Source organism: Cibotium barometz, chromosome 19 (assembly GCF_041138505.1).
Source record: "Cibotium barometz isolate CiBa-2024 chromosome 19, ASM4113850v1, whole genome shotgun sequence".
NCBI classification, from domain to species: domain Eukaryota; kingdom Viridiplantae; phylum Streptophyta; class Polypodiopsida; order Cyatheales; family Cibotiaceae; genus Cibotium; species Cibotium barometz.
Window position 1 is genome coordinate 52,873,285 of NC_141064.1, and position 17,590 is coordinate 52,890,874.

The 17,590-nt window shown below is 38.9% G+C and overlaps 1 protein-coding gene across 1 annotated transcript; it reads right to left on the reverse strand.

The window, feature by feature from the left end:
- Positions 1-3,438: 3,438 nt before the first annotated feature.
- Positions 3,439-5,204, reverse strand: LOC147628732 (abscisic acid receptor PYL8-like). Its single transcript, XM_086813966.1, has 4 exons — positions 4,806-5,204; positions 4,138-4,353; positions 3,814-4,002; positions 3,439-3,688 (listed from the first exon to the last, which is right to left on the reverse strand). Exons 1-3 carry the CDS (start codon positions 5,031-5,033, stop codon positions 3,817-3,819), a joined length of 630 nt encoding a protein of 209 aa, XP_086670092.1. The 5' UTR covers positions 5,034-5,204; the 3' UTR covers positions 3,439-3,688; positions 3,814-3,816.
- Between the last annotated feature and the right edge of the window lie 12,386 nt (positions 5,205-17,590).

Genomic DNA, 17,590 nt, shown 5'->3' on the forward strand with positions numbered 1-17,590 from the left:
TTGCCGCTTTGCATTTCTTAGCACTTCCCAATATCCAAAGTGATATATTCGGATATTGCCAAATGCCTACAAGAAGGAATATATATCTAATGCCTAATGTCTATGTTAGTATCACACTCATATGTATGGCAAGTGGTGTCAATTTGGAGGTAGAGTATGCATGCAGTGTATAATGTGGTTGTGTAACATCATATTATGGGACGCAATGCTCTCAGCATACGTTGAGGCTAGGAAAGAAAGCTCGACATTTGTACATACGTATGCAAAAGGAGCATGTTGCTTTGGATGATATCACTTTGATATGCATATCTACAAGCATGTAGTGAAATAGGAAGATTGAAAGCTTGTAAACAAATTTACTTTCGTATTGTCTCTGTTGGGTATGATTAAAATCATTCCGTGACATCCGTTCTAATTCACGGATATGGGAGTTGTGGTAGTCGAATGGTGACCTCTTTAGAGTGCCCTACAAAAAAGAGTGAAGAAGTTTATCTCAGGCATGCTATGCTATTGAAAGGGTTAGCTTCTTCTTGTTGCATGAAGACATTCAGTCAGAAGTGAACCTAGCAGAGATGTTCTTCACCTCTAGCCATGCACAATTTGGATCCGAATCCACTTTCACAGTGTTAAGTTCTTGAATGTATTTTCAGGAGAAGCACTCTTTGACAGAGCCGCTGCTCAAAGTGGAGAGCAGCACGGAGAGGGATGACCAAACACTCTGCTAAGCTTTTGCAGCTTTGGCAACTCTCGTACTCTGGGAGAATTTCTAGCATTCTACTGGTTTAGTTCGAATCCCGGTTTAGCAACTAGATAACCAAGTTACAGACTCGAGATGAAAACCAACTAATCAAGGGTTACTGATTTATTGTAGCCTTGGACCACGAGACAGCTTGTCGATGTTCATTAGCAACATACACACGGCACTGGCCACTGCCATTCCTGAAATTCAAACGCTACACGTGCAAAGGCACACCTGACCAGAGGCATGCATGTCTCCAATGCATTTTGGCATGGGATTTACACACAACATGCACCAGTGGAAAAAAAGATTAGATTTGTTTCTAATAATCAATGGTGTTAAGGACACTCTGAAGTATGCAGGAGAGAAAGCTTTCCATCCACTTTCTCTCGACACAATGTAGAAGAAAAGAGCAGTTTGCTTGGCTTGGTCATCAAACGTGAGAACAAGTACATCGCCAAAAGGCCCAACAACAACACTTCTTGAAATGCCTTTTTCACTGCATATTAGCTAGGCATTTCTAGCACTCACTGCTTGCTTCAAGTTGGGCAAGCTGAAGTCCACTTCTATGTCCACAGCACGCTTACACACCGATGTTTCAGAATGTTCATCAGTGGATATCGATGTTAAGCACCATACAAAACCACAACATGTATCACCCACCATATTTGGTAGCCCTTCCTGCTATGTAACCCCCACTACTAAATAAAGAGGCATCTTCATACACCATACACCAATGGAAAGTTCCAAGTTAATTACCAAACTTAAGTGAGATCTGGACTCCATGAGAGTCACGAAGCCTCAAATCAACAACTCCATTAGGGATATGTGTTAACTTTGATCACATGTTTCACAAGAGGCCCATTAGCGAAGTGTCAAGCCCAGTAGGGGAGGAATGGGGTAGAAGTCATGGAACTAGCCAATGCCAGTGGAAGGCACATTGTGCAAGGGGCTCTTGGCTTTCTCCCAATGAACAAAATCTGAGCTTTTGTAGAGCAAGGGTTCCTTCTTAGAGCCGATGATGATTCTCCATTTGACATCAGAGTCTATCCAATCCAGCTGGTCGGGTCTCAGAATTTGGTACACTTGATACCAAGGCAAACCGTGAGGGCATATGGGGTTCTGAGGGATTTTGGTGCCTTTACAGAGCAATGGGTTGTCATAGTCGGCAGGTATTGCCATGGCCTGTATCTCAACTTGGTTGTTGTGCGAGGAGACATTGCTTCAGCCAATCTAAAAGAAGACGGCTTCTCCTTAGCAGACACCCCCTTCATAAATATTCTAATAACATAGATACAAGTCAAAAGATAGTCTAAATTTGTGGGATAAAAGTTTTTGTCCGATCATCAGTATGACCAGTTTCACAATGCAGGGTCATTAATTTTCCAATTATCAAATGACTTCCCAACTATAATAACCAACGCAAGTTGTATGCCAACACACCACTCATTAACATTTCAGTTACATGCACAAACATGCCATCCATCCACACCCACACCACTACCCAACCCCAACACCCCCCCCTCCCCCCCCTTTTCCACGCCACCACTTTGCCCACAAACCTGCCCTTGTCAACCCCCACCCTTTAGCTTGTCCTCTTTTCCACTTCTGTCCATTTCCCCAAGCCCCCAAAACGCCTCACTTTAATGTCACCCTTTAGCTTGTCTTCCCCTTTTCTACTCCACCCATATTGCCCACAAACCCGCCCTTTCTTGTCGCATGAACAAAGGCTGATACCCATTCCTCTGTAAAGGCACCAAATCCCTCAGAACCCGTCCTCGGAATTGCATCAAGTGTACCAAATTCCGAGACCTGACTAGCTGGATTGGATAGACTCTGATGTCGAATGGAGAATCATCATCGGCAGCATTGGGTAATGCCTGACTTCTACCCCATTCCGGTATCCACTTCCCCTACCGGGCTTGACACTTCACTAATGGGCATGTGATCAAAGTCAGGTAGGATGATACCAGGCATGACCAATTCGCAGTGGGCACCTATGTGGCTATCACTGACTCTTTCATCCCCGCAAACACAAACCTTGATGCAGGCATCAGACTGCCGTAAGTACTATGCACCCAAGACGTTCTTTGGCAGCAACAAAAGCTGCCACGTCCTTCTCAGCCGGGTGAATGAATCAACCAGCAACACAACTGACATTGCCAAAGGCTGGTCCTCATTGCAGGTGATGATGATGTTCCAAGGACATTGAAAAAACTATGGTATCTGTATCAAAGGGGGTCAGGTAAATCCTTGAACTTTGTAGAGGTGGCACAAACACACCTTATACACGCACATGCACAGTCACACAAGCAAATCGCCCTGGTTTGCTCATCTGCCCAACCAGCTACCATGTATGTGATATAAGAGGGGCAGCCTCTAGTAATGATAATCGATTCCATTGTTAGGTCTAGAAAGAAACGACTTCTAGGAAGGTAAACCATAATTATGCTTTATAAAAATGAATCCAAGGCAATGAAAAAAAAATGCTCCCAGGCATCCCGGGGTGCACCATAAACAAGTAAAGCACAAAAAATATAAGGAAACCTTGTTTGGTTCACTATGCATCTGTAATAAAAAGGAGGCTGCCAAATGTGCCTGCTAGCTCTCTTTCAACTAAAAAGTTATGCTACAGTATATGGGAAGATGACATGAGAGTTAGTTGCTGAACACAAGGGTACAACAAGACAACAGTGGTGCCACAAAGCTTGTGAAATGAATACACACGGGTCTTATTAAGACATACTCCTTACGCAGGTAGCGCAGAAATGTCTTTAAGGTTACATATTATGAGAGCTTCTACAAAGAACTTGGTATCGTCCTTAGTGTTGCCATCTGGCACATCCACCGAGTATGATTCTAGAACACAGAGTACCCGGCTTGCCTTCAACTGTTTCTGGGTGGAGTGTGATACTGGACTTGTAATTCTGCCTGCTAGCCCTCTTTCAGCTACAGTATACAGGAAGATGGCATGAGAGTTTGGATGATGGTTGCTGAACACAAGGGTACAACACAACAGTGATGCCACAACGCTTGTGAAATGGAAACATACGAGTCTTATTATTAAGACATACTTCTTATGCACGTCGCTCAGAAATGTCTGCAAGAGACTTAAGGTTACATTTTATGAGAGCTTCTACAAAGAACTTGGCATCGTCCTTAGTGTTGCCATCTGGAACATCCACCGAGTATGATTCAAGAACAAGAGTGCCCGGCTTGCCTTCAAGTGTTTCTGGGTGGAGTGTGATAATGGACTTATAATTCTACAAAAAAACATATAAAGCACTTAGAATACAGATTACTATGAAGATAAACGTGATCATGGGCCTCTCAAGGGAAGCCCAAAAAGCATAGCTGTGATGGTTGTGTATAAGCAAGAACATGCAAGTATTTCCTACCCTCAACCGATGGTCCCCTCCAACGACTTTGTAGCTGATGATGTGCTGCTGGTCGTCCAACGTTTCTAACAAATCTACGCTGGTGGTGGCAGGGAGACCCGAGATAACGCAGACCTCTCGCACATTGCCGGGCCGGACATCCCCATGCATGACACAGCTCTGCACAAAAGGCTTGTACTTCTGGGGCTCCTCGAATTTCCGGACAGTGGACCAAACCTGCAGGCATGCTTCTCATGACAGATTTTCGGAGTGCTTAAAACTATTCACAAAACAAACACAGATGGAAGAGTTAGCCATGCTTTTCTGCTCTGAGATGAAGACGATGAAACGAGAACCCTAGTTTTTGCAACCATACAAGCCTTTGCGGAGGAAGCGAATATGAACCGGCCTAATGAAAGATATCCGGTTGTGTACAAAAGCGGGTAGAAAGGGAGCATTTGCAACCGTGAAAGCTTAAGCCTTTTAAGCAGCAAGAAGAACTTGAAGCTTTGTATCTGTATGGAAGCTATCTTTGCAACCATGTAAGCTTGAGAAGCGATAGGACCTTGAAGCTTCCATGGAAGCTTGAAGCTTTTCTGACACCGCCCGCGCCCACACACGCACATACATAGAGAGCGAGAGAGAGAGAGAGAGAGAGAGAGAGAGAGAGACGGGGGGGGGGGGCTCACCACGTCCACAGGAGCTCGGATCTGCTTGGACAGAACAGAGCTCGCCTGATTCTCTAAAATTTCGTGCCTGTGGTATTTAGAGATATATTCCGACTCAACTACAGAGTCCGTGCTCTGACTTGCCATCGCTGCGCACGCTATGGCCAAGAAGAGATGAAGAAGACGAAGGAAAAGACACAGTTCATGGCCAAGCCACCATCGCCAACCCCATATCCATAGCCATTGCATCAATTAATATTGTATTTACTTTGACGTCCAAGAAGCGGAAACCATTCGCCAATCATAAAACTGCCGCCACAACAAGTGTCGCAAGCTGAATGGACATCCCTACGCTTTCGTTTGGCAATCATGCTCTGACATATGGCCGCGCGGCCCGCGCCCCCCGTCCCTCCCTCTCTCTGCCTTTTTTTTTTTGAAATATATAAATATATTTATATTAGTATGCTATCGAATCCACAGGTACAATAGTCATCCAACCCAAAAATATATATATTTATATAAAGGAAGAGTTCAGTTTTCAACCCAAAAAAAAAAAAAGGAGAACCTAGCAACCCACAGCACTAGTAGAGGTCTTCATCATTTAGCAGCCCACAAATCTGTTTCCACCTCTCAGTCGTCTCATATATGGCCCCTCTCTCACCATATTATGTTTTGTCTTTGTGCATGCACACACTCACTTAGGTGCCCATGTGGCTATGTGTACCTCAAGGTGTATGTGTGTTGTCAATCCATTTGGCTCTCCTAACCTTTCTGGCATCCACTCTCACTTTCATGCCTACGTAATGCAAGATAACGTATAGCTAGATAGATAATAACATTGTGCAAGATAATGTATAACTCCTTGCCTAGATACATAGATACATGTTTCATACTATACATATGAGTTTTGCCCACCACATGCTTCTCAAAGTTGAAAGAAAAATGTAACTGAAAGGACCAAAGTCCATTATAATTCTTAGTATTTGCAATGCCTTCCTCTAATAAAATGTACAATAACTGAGGTAGTTTCAACTCTCACACATACATCGCACTTAGAACATTATGCTCTTATTATGCATCTTTTGATGTTTCTTTAGGGTAGTGATGCCTCTTTAACTTTTAACTAAATGCAAGCAAACAAAACGGATGATTATTTGTATTGACTTTAACCTTTATCATAAATAGCATAATCCACCAATTCTTTAAGTGCATGATTTTATGATACTAAAAATAGCATAAACCACCACAAAAAGGCATAATTCTATGAGAATTCACAATAGTGCCGCCACATCCAAGCACAAACCATGCCATCCAGAGGATCAGGCACAACGCACAACCAGGAAGCGACCACCATGAGCATGGACACACCCCCCCCCCCCCCGAGCACTGTATCAAACCCCCCAACAAGCTCCCACCTCCTGCTGTGTGTTGCCCCCCAAAAATACCAGTCATGCAAGGGAGATAACTATAACAAGGTGCAACTCTAGCCTATATATGGCTCTTCGACTTTCCATGTTTCTGCATATGGGCTAATCTAGCACGCCTTCCAGTCATTTCATGCTCGAATTACCTCCAACACCCTTTTCCATTTGAGCCACCGAAGAAAGTAGCGAGGGTTGCCCAAGACCACAAGCCCAAGCTCTAATACCATGGGAGATAACTATAACAGGGTGCAACTCTAGCCTATATATGGCTCTTCGACTTTCCATGTTTCTGCATATAGGCTAATCTAGCACGCCTTCCAGTCATTTCATGCTCGAATTACCTCCAACACCCTTTTCCATTTGAGCCACCGAAGAAAGTAGCGAGGGTTGCCCAAGACCACAAGCCCAAGCTCTAATACCATGTGAGAATTCATGGTAGTGCCGCCACATCCAAGCACAACCTAGGTCATCAGGATGACCATGTTTCTGCATATGGGCTAATCTAGCACACCTTCCAATCATTTCATGCTCGAATTGCCTCCAACACCCTTTTCCATTCGAGCCACCAAAAAAAGGAGCGAGGGTTGCCCAGGACCACAAGCCCAAGCTCTAATACCATGTGAGAATTTATGGTAGTGCCACCACGTCCAAGCACAACCTAGGTCATCAGGATGACCATGTTTCTACATATGGGGTAATCTAGCACGCCTTTCCATGTTTCTGCATATGGGCTAATCTAGCACACCTTCCACTCATTTCATACTCGAATTGCCTCCAACACCCTTTTCCATTCAAGCCACCGAAGAAAGGAGCGACGGTTGCCCACCACAAACCCAAGCTCTAATACCATGTGAGAATTCATGGTAGTGTCGCCACGTCCAAGCACAACCTAGGTCATCAGGATGACCATGTAACATAGCACCAGGAGGCGACCACCACAAGCATGAACACTCCCCTCCCCTTTAGCACTGTAGCAAAACCCCCACCACTGGGGGCTCCCACCTCCCTGTGTGTTGCCCCCCAGTCAGGGGAGATTACTATGACTTGCAAGGTGAAACTCTAGCTTATATATGGCTCTTTGACTTCCCGTGTTTCTGCATATGGGATACTCCAACCCACCTTCCAGTCATTTTATGGTCGAATTACCTCTAGCACCCTCCTCCATTTAAGCCACCTGAAGACAAGAGCAAAGGTTGCCCCAAGACCACAAGCCCAAGCTCTGATACCATGTGAGAATTTATAGTAGTGCCGCCACATCCAAACACAACCAAGGCCATCAAGACAGCTAGGCAATGCACCACTAGGAGGTGAACACCACGAGCACGCACACCACCTCCCCTGGGCACTACAACAAACCCCCCACCGGGCTCCCACTTCCTAGTGTGTTGCCTCGCAAAAAAAACTAGTCAAGGGAGATGACTATGACAAGTTATAACTCTAGCCTATATATGTCTCTTCGACTTTTCATGTATCTGCATATGGGATAGTCCAACACAACTCCTAATTATTTCATGCTCGAATTGCCTCCTCCAACAAATCCACAAGACGCAGTTTATGGCGTTTCAAGCCACGATCGCCAACCCCATGGCAATAGTCATTACATTAAAAAATGTTGTATTTACTTTGACGTCCAAGAAGTAGAAAGCATTCGCCAAGCATAAAGCTATTGCCACAACAAGTGTCGCAAGTTGATTGGACATCATACTTTTCTCTATGCTTTGAAATATAAAATCATTCCCAATTTCATATTGGATGTGGACTTGTTTAGCAATCATACTCTCATATATGGCCTCTCTCTCTCTCTCTCTCTCTCTCTCTCTCTCTCTCTCTCTCTCTCTCTCTCTCTCTCTCTCTCTCTCTCTCTCTCTCACCATATTATGTTTTGTCTTTGTGCATGCACACACACACTTAGACACGCTAGGTCTACATCAAGGTGTACGTGTGTGCACTATGTATGTGTGAACTTTTGTCAATCCATTTGGCTCTCCTAACCTTTCTTACATCCATTTTCACTTTCATACCTACATAAAGCACAAAATTCAAGCTCCTTGCCTAGATAGATAATAACATTGTGTAAGTGAAGCACAAAATGCAAGATAATGTATAACTCCTTGCCTAGATAGATAAAACATTATGCAATGATTAAATACATGTTTCATACTATAAGGATGAATTTTTCCCACCACATGCTTCTCAAAGTTGAAACAAAAATGTAAGTGAAAGGACCAAAGCCCACTATCATTCTCACTATTTATTTACAATGCCATTCTCTAATAAAATGTGAGGCCGTTTCAACTCTCACATATACATCGTACTTAGAACGTTATGCTCTTATTGTGCATCTTTTGATGTTTTTTGAGGGAAGTGATGCTGCCTCTTTAACTTTTATAATTGAACGTAAGCAAAAAAACAAGGACTTTGAGTTCCTTCTATAATGACACTTAAGATATGACTATTTGTATTGAATTTAACCCCAATCTTTTATCATAAATAGCAAAATCCACCAATTCTTTAAGTGCATGATTATGATACTAAACATAGCATAATCCACCAATTCTTTAATCATAAAAAGCATAATTCTGTGAGAATTCATAGTAGCACCGCTATGTCCAAGCACAACCCAAGCCACAACCCAAGCCATCAGGACAACCACGTAATGCACCACCAGGAAGCGACCACACCACGAGCATGGACACCACCCCCCTTAGGCACTGCATAAAAACCCCCACCAAGATCCCACCTCCCGGTGTGCTGCCCCCTAAAAATAGTGGTCGAGCGAGGGAGATAACTATAACAAGGTGCAACTCTAGCCTATATATGGCTCTTCGACTTTCCATATTTTTGCATATAAGCTAATCGAGCACACTTTCCAGTCATTTCATGCCCAACACCCTTTCCATTCGAGCCACCTGAAGACAGGAACGAGGGTTGCCTAGGGCCACAAGCCCAAGCTCTAATACCATGTGAGAATTCACAGTAGTTATGCCACATCCAAGCACAACCTAGGTCATTAGGATGACCATGCAATGCACCACCAGGAGGTCACCACAAGCATGAACACCCCCTCCCCTTTGGCATTGCAACAAATCCCTCACCAAGCTCCCACCTCCCTATGTGCCACCCCCCAAAAACTACTGGTGGTCCAAGTAGATTACTATGACAAGGTGCAACTCTAGCCTATATATGGCTCTTTGATGTCCCATGTTTCTGTACATGGGTTAATCTAGTACACCTTCCAATCATTTTATGTTCGAATCGCCTCCAACACCCTACTCCATTTAAGCCACCTGAAGACAAGAGCAAGGGTTGGCCAAGCTCTAATACCATGTGAGAATTCACTCCAAACACAACCAAGGCCATCAGAACAACAAGGCAATGCCGTAGCACCACCGAGAGGTGGCCACAACGAGCACAAACACATCACTTGCCCTTGGTCTCACTGGAACAAACCCCTTAGCACGCTCCCACCTCCTAATGTGCTACCCCCAAAAAAACCGGTCGAGGGAGATAACCATGACAGGTTGCAACTCTAGCCCATATATGGCTCTTCGACTTCTCATGTTTCTGCATATGTGATACTCTAGCACACATTCCAATATGTGATACTCTAGCACACCTTCCAATCATTTCATACTCAAATTGCCTCCAAAAAATCCACCAATTTTGCATGATTATGATATTAAAATAATGAGCATAACTCAATGCACCAGTCTAACTTACCCAAAGGTAAAGCCACACAGCCTCATGCAAATCTTATAGTGTTTGTAATATTGTACTAAGGTGCACGACAACATCGTCTCCTTCTCACATCCACCTGGGCCTCATAAAACAACTACCCCATTGAAAAACTCTTCCATGCTCAAGGGTCACCACCTGCTCCAATTCATGTCTACCTCATCCTACACATTATCATAAATGGTGACTTCTCACACGTCTTAAGCTTAAGCTTATAGCAATATACACGATTCAAGTGACATTGCCCATGACAAGTCAAATTATAACACCCTTATTTTCCTATTCTGTCTACATCACTTCTCCCATGATCTATTTTAGGGTAAATTTTATGGCATACGGATAGAGAGAAACTCACATTATTAGTAAAAAGGAGATCTACCTCTACCTCTACCTCTAGGATTCAAACTAGTAAAAGGGGGTTCACCTCTAGGGAATGCCCTAGGTGTCTTACTGCCCTAGAGGATGGATGGAATGCTTTCTAGGCCTGTCTTGCTTTTAAATCCTTTAGGCTCTTCACACTACATTAATCTGGTCTAACTGGTTTATTTGGTAAGGAAGAGACTGAGGCATGAGACCTAACTTTGCTAATTACATTGATTAGATTTACTTGTTTATGAAAAATTTGGACATATAGGAATGGTAGGACCTTTAACTTTGATGTTGCTCAAGGCTTAAACTATGATCAGGTCAAAGGATTTTGCAAAATCACGTGATAATCTTTTGTAAAGGTTAATTGCTTACATAATTGTGAAATATTTAAACTACTATCCGAATTGGGAAAGTCCTAATGAATGTTGAGGAGGCTCTAACACATATAGAGCATATGCTTTTTTTAAAGATACTCATCTAAAACTTCAAAGCACCTGACTAATCTACCAATCAAATGAAATTTTCCTAATATATGGGCCAAAAACTCAAAGATGATTTAAGAAGACTAAAAATAGCATATCTACACATTTTTCTCTATGATGGAGTATCTAGCTAGTAATAGACCTAATGTTACAATATGGGTGAAAGATAGAAGTAAGCTCCCAGAGGCACTACCATAGAATGAATGTTAAAGGTTGGTATGGATTTGAGCTATCATACTAGATGGGACAAGCCCTCTTTTCTTTGGGAAGATGAATTGTGGGACTTAATTTGGTCCATCATATTAGATGGGACAAGTCCTATTTTCTTTGGGAAGATGAACTGTGGGACTTAATTTGTGATCTACTGAACTCAAAGAATAATTAGTGTTTTTTTAAGATTTACATAGCCTTTCCTATATTTATTGAGACAAAAATTACATTTACTTGGGTAGCATAGGAAGGGTAAAAAGAAAAGCATGGAAACACATTGAGCCATGTGGCTTGAGGAGAATTTGCTAAACAAAGCAAGAGTTGGTGTAAAAAGCATGGCACAAAATTATAGTTGCTGAACAAACCTCTGTAATTTTAATTAACTGGCACCCTCTACACATGATCTCGTGATAAGGAAGAACTACACTCGCTCAAGGTAAAAACACTCTCTATTCCTCTAACTGTTCATTCTTTTGTCTCTAGATTAACAATTTTTCTATTTGTGTGTCTCTTTATTTCTCTTTCTATTTATTCATTGACATCGTGTAAGCCCATCATGTTCATCAACAATGTGTGTTCACAATGTGTGTTCAGTGTGTAGGCATGTGTGCAGGCTCTACCACGCAAGTGAAAACATGATTTTAGTGATTTAAACACAATAAATATGGACTTTAAGACTATTTAGTTTTGAAGTTCATAAGCATATCAATAATATAGCAACAAAATGTTTTTTGCATTTCCATTAAATATATTTTGTAAGATTTTCAAGAATAAGAGTGTTTTTTCTAAGGTTGCATTTTAGTATGGCTTGAAAAAGTCAATGAAATGATGACCTGCTATATGCTTTCTATTTGCATGCATTCACCCCTCCATGTCCTCTCTATTTAAGGCAATGAAATGATGACCCCTCATATGCTTTATATTTGCATGCATTCACCCCTTCATGCCGTTTCTACTTGCATGCATTGACCCATATGCTTTCTATTTCCATGCATTCACCCATACCCTTTCTATTTAGGGTCTCACAATTCTCTATAAAAGGCCATAAACAACTTATTTAATATGAAAGAGAGGAGAAGGAGGAGAGGGAGGGGTGGCCATGGGGGAACTCATGCCTAAGGTCTGTATTAATTAAATGCCACGTCAATGGCATTTAATTAATATAGTACAAATAATTTATTTGAATATATAGTACAAATAATTATGCATCATATATGTCCACCAAATTATGCTTTATTTTACTCTTGAGGGAAAAAATGCTATGACATTTTTCAAAGTTCTTTGTTGGCATTCAAGAGGTGCTATTGAGGCAAATGTGTGAAGTGTTATGCGAGGATGGTTTATAATGTACTAAAGTAAATTGTGCTAAAAGTGTGCTGAAGGTCACTCAAAGAAAATAGGTATTCTAGTGTTGCAAATTATTACTTCTATAAACGACCAAAATAAATAATCCAATCTTTTTGGAAATTCTACAGAATTCAATGGGGTTTCATTCATGTCGCAAATAACACATAGGTGTGCAATATGGGTTTTTTAAATCTTCGATAAACAATGTATACATGGGTTGAGGAAGAAAGGGGGGGCATGTTATTTGTAAAAATATGTGTGTAAGTGTTAAATAAGGGCATAAAATCAAGGTTTACATAAGAATATTTCATGCTTCTTGCACAAACATCAGTAGTTCTCAAGGGGTCATGCACACAAGTAGCATACATATTGTGTAAACCTATTGAGAAAGGATGTCAATCTTTTTTCTTTTTCTTTTAACAAAAGTATGATGATTCCTTTAACACCTAGGAAGTGATGTATGTGTTGTAATAATGACAATGCGGCATGGGAATCTAGCTAGAAGCCTTTTGGGGTTAGCCATTTACATAAGGCATCTTTGATACATACTAGTGTGGGTAAAATACACATACATAAATGATGCTTGTATTTCTTTTCAATATATTAAAAAGGGTACCTTCACACAAGGCATGGTGTATGAGGATGAGGTTAACACTTGGTGTGAAAACTAAAGGTTGGACATGGCTAGTTCTCTTATACTATACTCATCTAGTATGTAAATTTGTGGTGTTTCTCATGGAACATCATTATTCTCCATGAATGGCTACAATAATCTTGGTCTCCAAAGGTAGCAATAAAGTATAAAGATAATATATTAAAATTTTGTTTTTTAATACATCTATATGTTCCACATCCAAAATGGAGCTAGATCCCTTAATTTCGTTCTTTTTTAAACTAATCATAAGGCCTCGCATGTATTTTGGAATTCCTCAAGGCTAGTGGTATCCTCCATATAGTACTATCTCAACTCATCTTTTTCTATCACATTTCCAATCAAACAAATAATATTTCCTTTTAAAAATGGTATACATGATATTTGTAGGATTCCCTTGAATTTTTGGCATTTTTGTATCATTTTAGAAATAAAATTATGCATGCTATTTGTAAAAATCCACAGTATTAAATCGAGGTTCCTTGCACATAAGAAGATATAGACACTTCACACTTCTTGCATATACATGGGTAGTTATCAGGGGTCATGCATACAAGTTGCATCCAATTAATTTTCTAGGTGAAACTATTGTGAAAGGAGTATGGCGCTACAATCTTTTTTCTTTTCCTTTTAATAAAAGTATGATGAGGCCTTTAACACCTAGGAAAGTGATGTACGCATTATAGTAATCACAATGTGGCATGGGAATCTAGCTAGAAGCCTTTTGATGTGTTAGCCATTTACATAAGGCATCTTTGATATGTCCTATGGATCAGCACACATACATGGATGACACTTGTATTTATTTTAAATGTTTTAAAAAGGTACCTTTTGCACAAGGCATGGTTTATGAGGATGAGGTTAACACTTGGTATGAAAATTAAAGCTTCAACATGCCTAGTTCTCACATTATATATGCATCTAGTATGCAAGTTTATGTTCCTCATGGAGCATCATTGCTCGTCATGAATGGCTACAATAATCTTGGCCTCCAAAGGTAGCAATAAAGTAATTAAATAAGTAGACTACAAGTTAGACATGGTTTCTATATATATATATATACTCTATGTTTCACATATTGCAAGTTCATTGAAAGGTTAAGATAAGATATGAACCTTTTATTCATTCATAGATCTATATATATACACTCTATGTTTCATATATTACAAGTGCATTCAAGGTTAAGATAATATACACTCTATGTTTCATATATTACAAGTGCATTCAAGGTTAAGATAATATACACTCTATGTTTCATATATTACAAGTGCATTCAAGGTTAAGATAATATATGAACCTTTTATTCATTCATAGATCTATATGCTCAACATAGCTTGATCTCTCGATTTTGTTCTTTTTTAGACTAATCATAAGGCCTCATTTTTTATTAAGTCACATGTATTTTGCAATCATATATTCCTCATCATGGTTGGTGATATCCTCCATATGGTACTATCTCAACTCATCCTTTTCTAACACCATTTCTAATAAAATAGGTAATATTTTCTTTTTCAAAAATGCTATTTATCATCTTTTTAAGATTCCCTTAAATTTTTGGAATTTTTGTATTATTATAAAAATAACATTATGCATGCTTACTAAATTTTAAAGACCCTTGATCATGGTTTTTTACTTTGTGCAGATAACCAAAATGGCCAAAAATTTAGACTTTTACAAATAAATTATTACAATATGAAAGTGTTATATGCATAACTATGTTGACTTTGTCATACTGGTTTTAGATAAATAAAAATGAATATAAATATCATCCTTAAAATAAGCATAATATAAAATTATATGACATGTAGTGATTAATGATCTTTTTTCTCTAAAATATTCATTCTGTTGCATCCTTGTCCTATCCACTTGGAAATGAATTTATGTTGATGTCGGATAAAATAATATGAATTCAAAATATTAATTTGCTAAGTTATCAATCTCATTCTCATCCATTTTGAAAGAATCATTAGAGAGGTTGATCTTAATGAAAGTCCAAGATCTCAAGGTCCTAGTCTTAATTTATGTAAGAGAACTTGGTATCTATCAAGTGATGCCTTTATACATGAAGCACATAATTAAAGAAATGTTTTTCATAGCACATAATTTCTCTTCTACATTCATAACTTTTTAAAATGTTTTTTAAAATTATTTGTTGAAGATGGTCTAGATATTCATGTTACAAAAAGGTTGCAAACCATGATTTAGATATTCATGTTGCAAAAAGATTGCACATGGCTTTTGTATCCATGGTGACATTAAAACTCTATTATGTTGCTAGTTATTTATCCTTATATATGGTCTTCTTAAACACAAGTCATGCCCACTTGATATCCCATGATTAATGATGCAAGTCATATATTCTAATAAATACAATTTTTTTAAAAGTTGTGTAAAGTTTAGTATCCTAATGAGATTACTTTATAAGCTTTTTCTCAACTTACAATTATTAGCCTTAGGATCTTTAGAAGAATAATAGTTATTATTCTTATTATTCACAATCAAGTGCCTACTTATTGAAAGCAATCTTATTACCTACATATATGCACGCACACATGTGCACACACACACATGCATACATATATACATAGATACATATGTATGTACATGTTCTACATAAATGCGTACATACAAACACATATATGTACATATGTATTTATGTAGTATGTGTACATATGCATGCATATCTGTATGTATGTGTGCGCGCGCACGTCTGTGTGTCTGTGATATTTTAAAGTTTAATGGAGCTAATCACAATAGTGTTTGGACTTTCTAGCCATGCTCTTCTTGTTATGACCTAGGCTTAAGAGAATTTTAAAGAGCAACACAGGTCTACAATAATGTTAAAGATGGGAATTATACAAATCGGCAAGGATATTCAAAGTGTTATCTTGATTTCTTTATGTTTACTTTGTAACATATTATATTACAGGGTATGTCAAAAAATTTCAATTTTATTGACCACATAAATATTTTAGCCATCATGTAATGTATTCCAACAGGCGAGGTGCCAATTGCCATCATCATCCACCATTGGTTGTATATCGAGGTATGGGGATGCCTACACCTAGTTGTGCAAGATTCCCCCCTCCTTCATGCCATCAGCACCACCTCACATTTCTTTGTTCCACTTGAACAATCAAGATTGCTATGCTCCTTTCATTACCCAAATACACGTCATATGGAAACCAACCATTTCTCTACAATTTACAAGTAGGTCCTTTATATAATAAAAATGTGGATATACAAGATCTTATCTTTTGTGTATCCTTGTGGGTTTGGGGCACTTTTACCTTTCCCCATTAGATCTAAGCTCAATAGATTGGCTTTTCTCTTGATACCTATCTTTAGGCCTAGTTGTTTAGATAAATGTGTATCCTCATTGGGATACGAACCATGCCTCTTTTACAAATTTCAATCTTGCCCATGATAGATAAAACAACTCATTATTGGATCATAAACTTTGCTATTGTTATGTAAATGGAATATACTTGACAAATTATATCAATACCACAATAAGTGCACACACTACTAAAATCCCATCTAAATTTGTATAATTATGTATATATATATATATATATATATATATAGTTGTCCACCAATAAGCCAAACACCAAAGCGGAGAAAGCTATGAGAGAATCATGTAGACCAAGACTTCTAAGGAAGCCGAGGTGGATTGAGTCCCCAAGAGTAGTGAGTGAGTTGTTAAGAAGGGTACAACAAAGCAAGAACGATAAAAGGAAACTAGTTACACCAAGAAACCAAAGGCTAAGGAAAGTAGTTCATGCAAATCAAGCACCAACATCAAGGATAAAAAATAAAACACTAAGAAAAGACGATTTAAAAAAAATCAAAAGCTAAGGGAGGAAACGCTAAGGAGGAAAGTGTCAAGAGAGGTAAATTATATATATATATATATATATATACATACATACATACATACATATATATACACTTTATATGTTTATATATTATCAATTATATTAATATGGTATAAACTTGTATACTCCAACTTTATATACTATTTTCTTTTAATATAACTAAGAAAGTGTGTATTTATAAGTGTTTTCTTAGCTTGCATTATTGTGTACATAGTCTAGACTTATAAAATAATTTGGATACTACTAGGATGATTCAATAGTTCTAGATTTATTAATGTCATATTTTAATGATGTATCTATTTAATTTTGAGAAGTAAAATTTTAAAAAATAAAACTAATTACATAGCTCCATGTCATCTTTACATCACCTTGAAAATATAAGGTTCTCAATACAAAAGTCCAGTGGCATTTAAAATGTACACATGTATCTAAAATTGTTATGAACGCACCCACATCAAAATAATATGTCCATGTGGAGTGCCATATGAACTCAAGGGGTAGGTAGGAGGGCAAGAAGGATCTAAGGTGTTTAAAAGCCAAAACAAAAATCATCATAGGATCTAAGGTGTTTAAAGTCCAAACAGAAAACATTATAAGAAAATAAAATTATGTTTACTAAGTGATTAAATTTTTTTAATTACTATTTTTTTTGCCTTGGATGTTTTTGAATTTTTTTGTGCAATGCACCAAAAATGTCAATGTGTTGCTT

What these genes read in the sequence shown, in the direction of transcription:
- LOC147628732 (XM_086813966.1), bottom strand. Translation starts at nt 5,033, where the DNA reads ATGCAATGGCTATGGATATGGGGTTGGCGATGGTGGCTTGGCCATGAA. An exon ending in TCCGAGCTCCTGTGGACGTG is followed by an intron (nt 4,354 to 4,805) that starts GTGAGCCCCCCC and finishes GCATGCCTGCAG; the next exon opens with GTTTGGTCCACTGTCCGGAA. An exon ending in GAGGGGACCATCGGTTGAGG is followed by an intron (nt 4,003 to 4,137) that starts GTAGGAAATACT and finishes GTTTTTTTGTAG; the next exon opens with AATTATAAGTCCATTATCAC.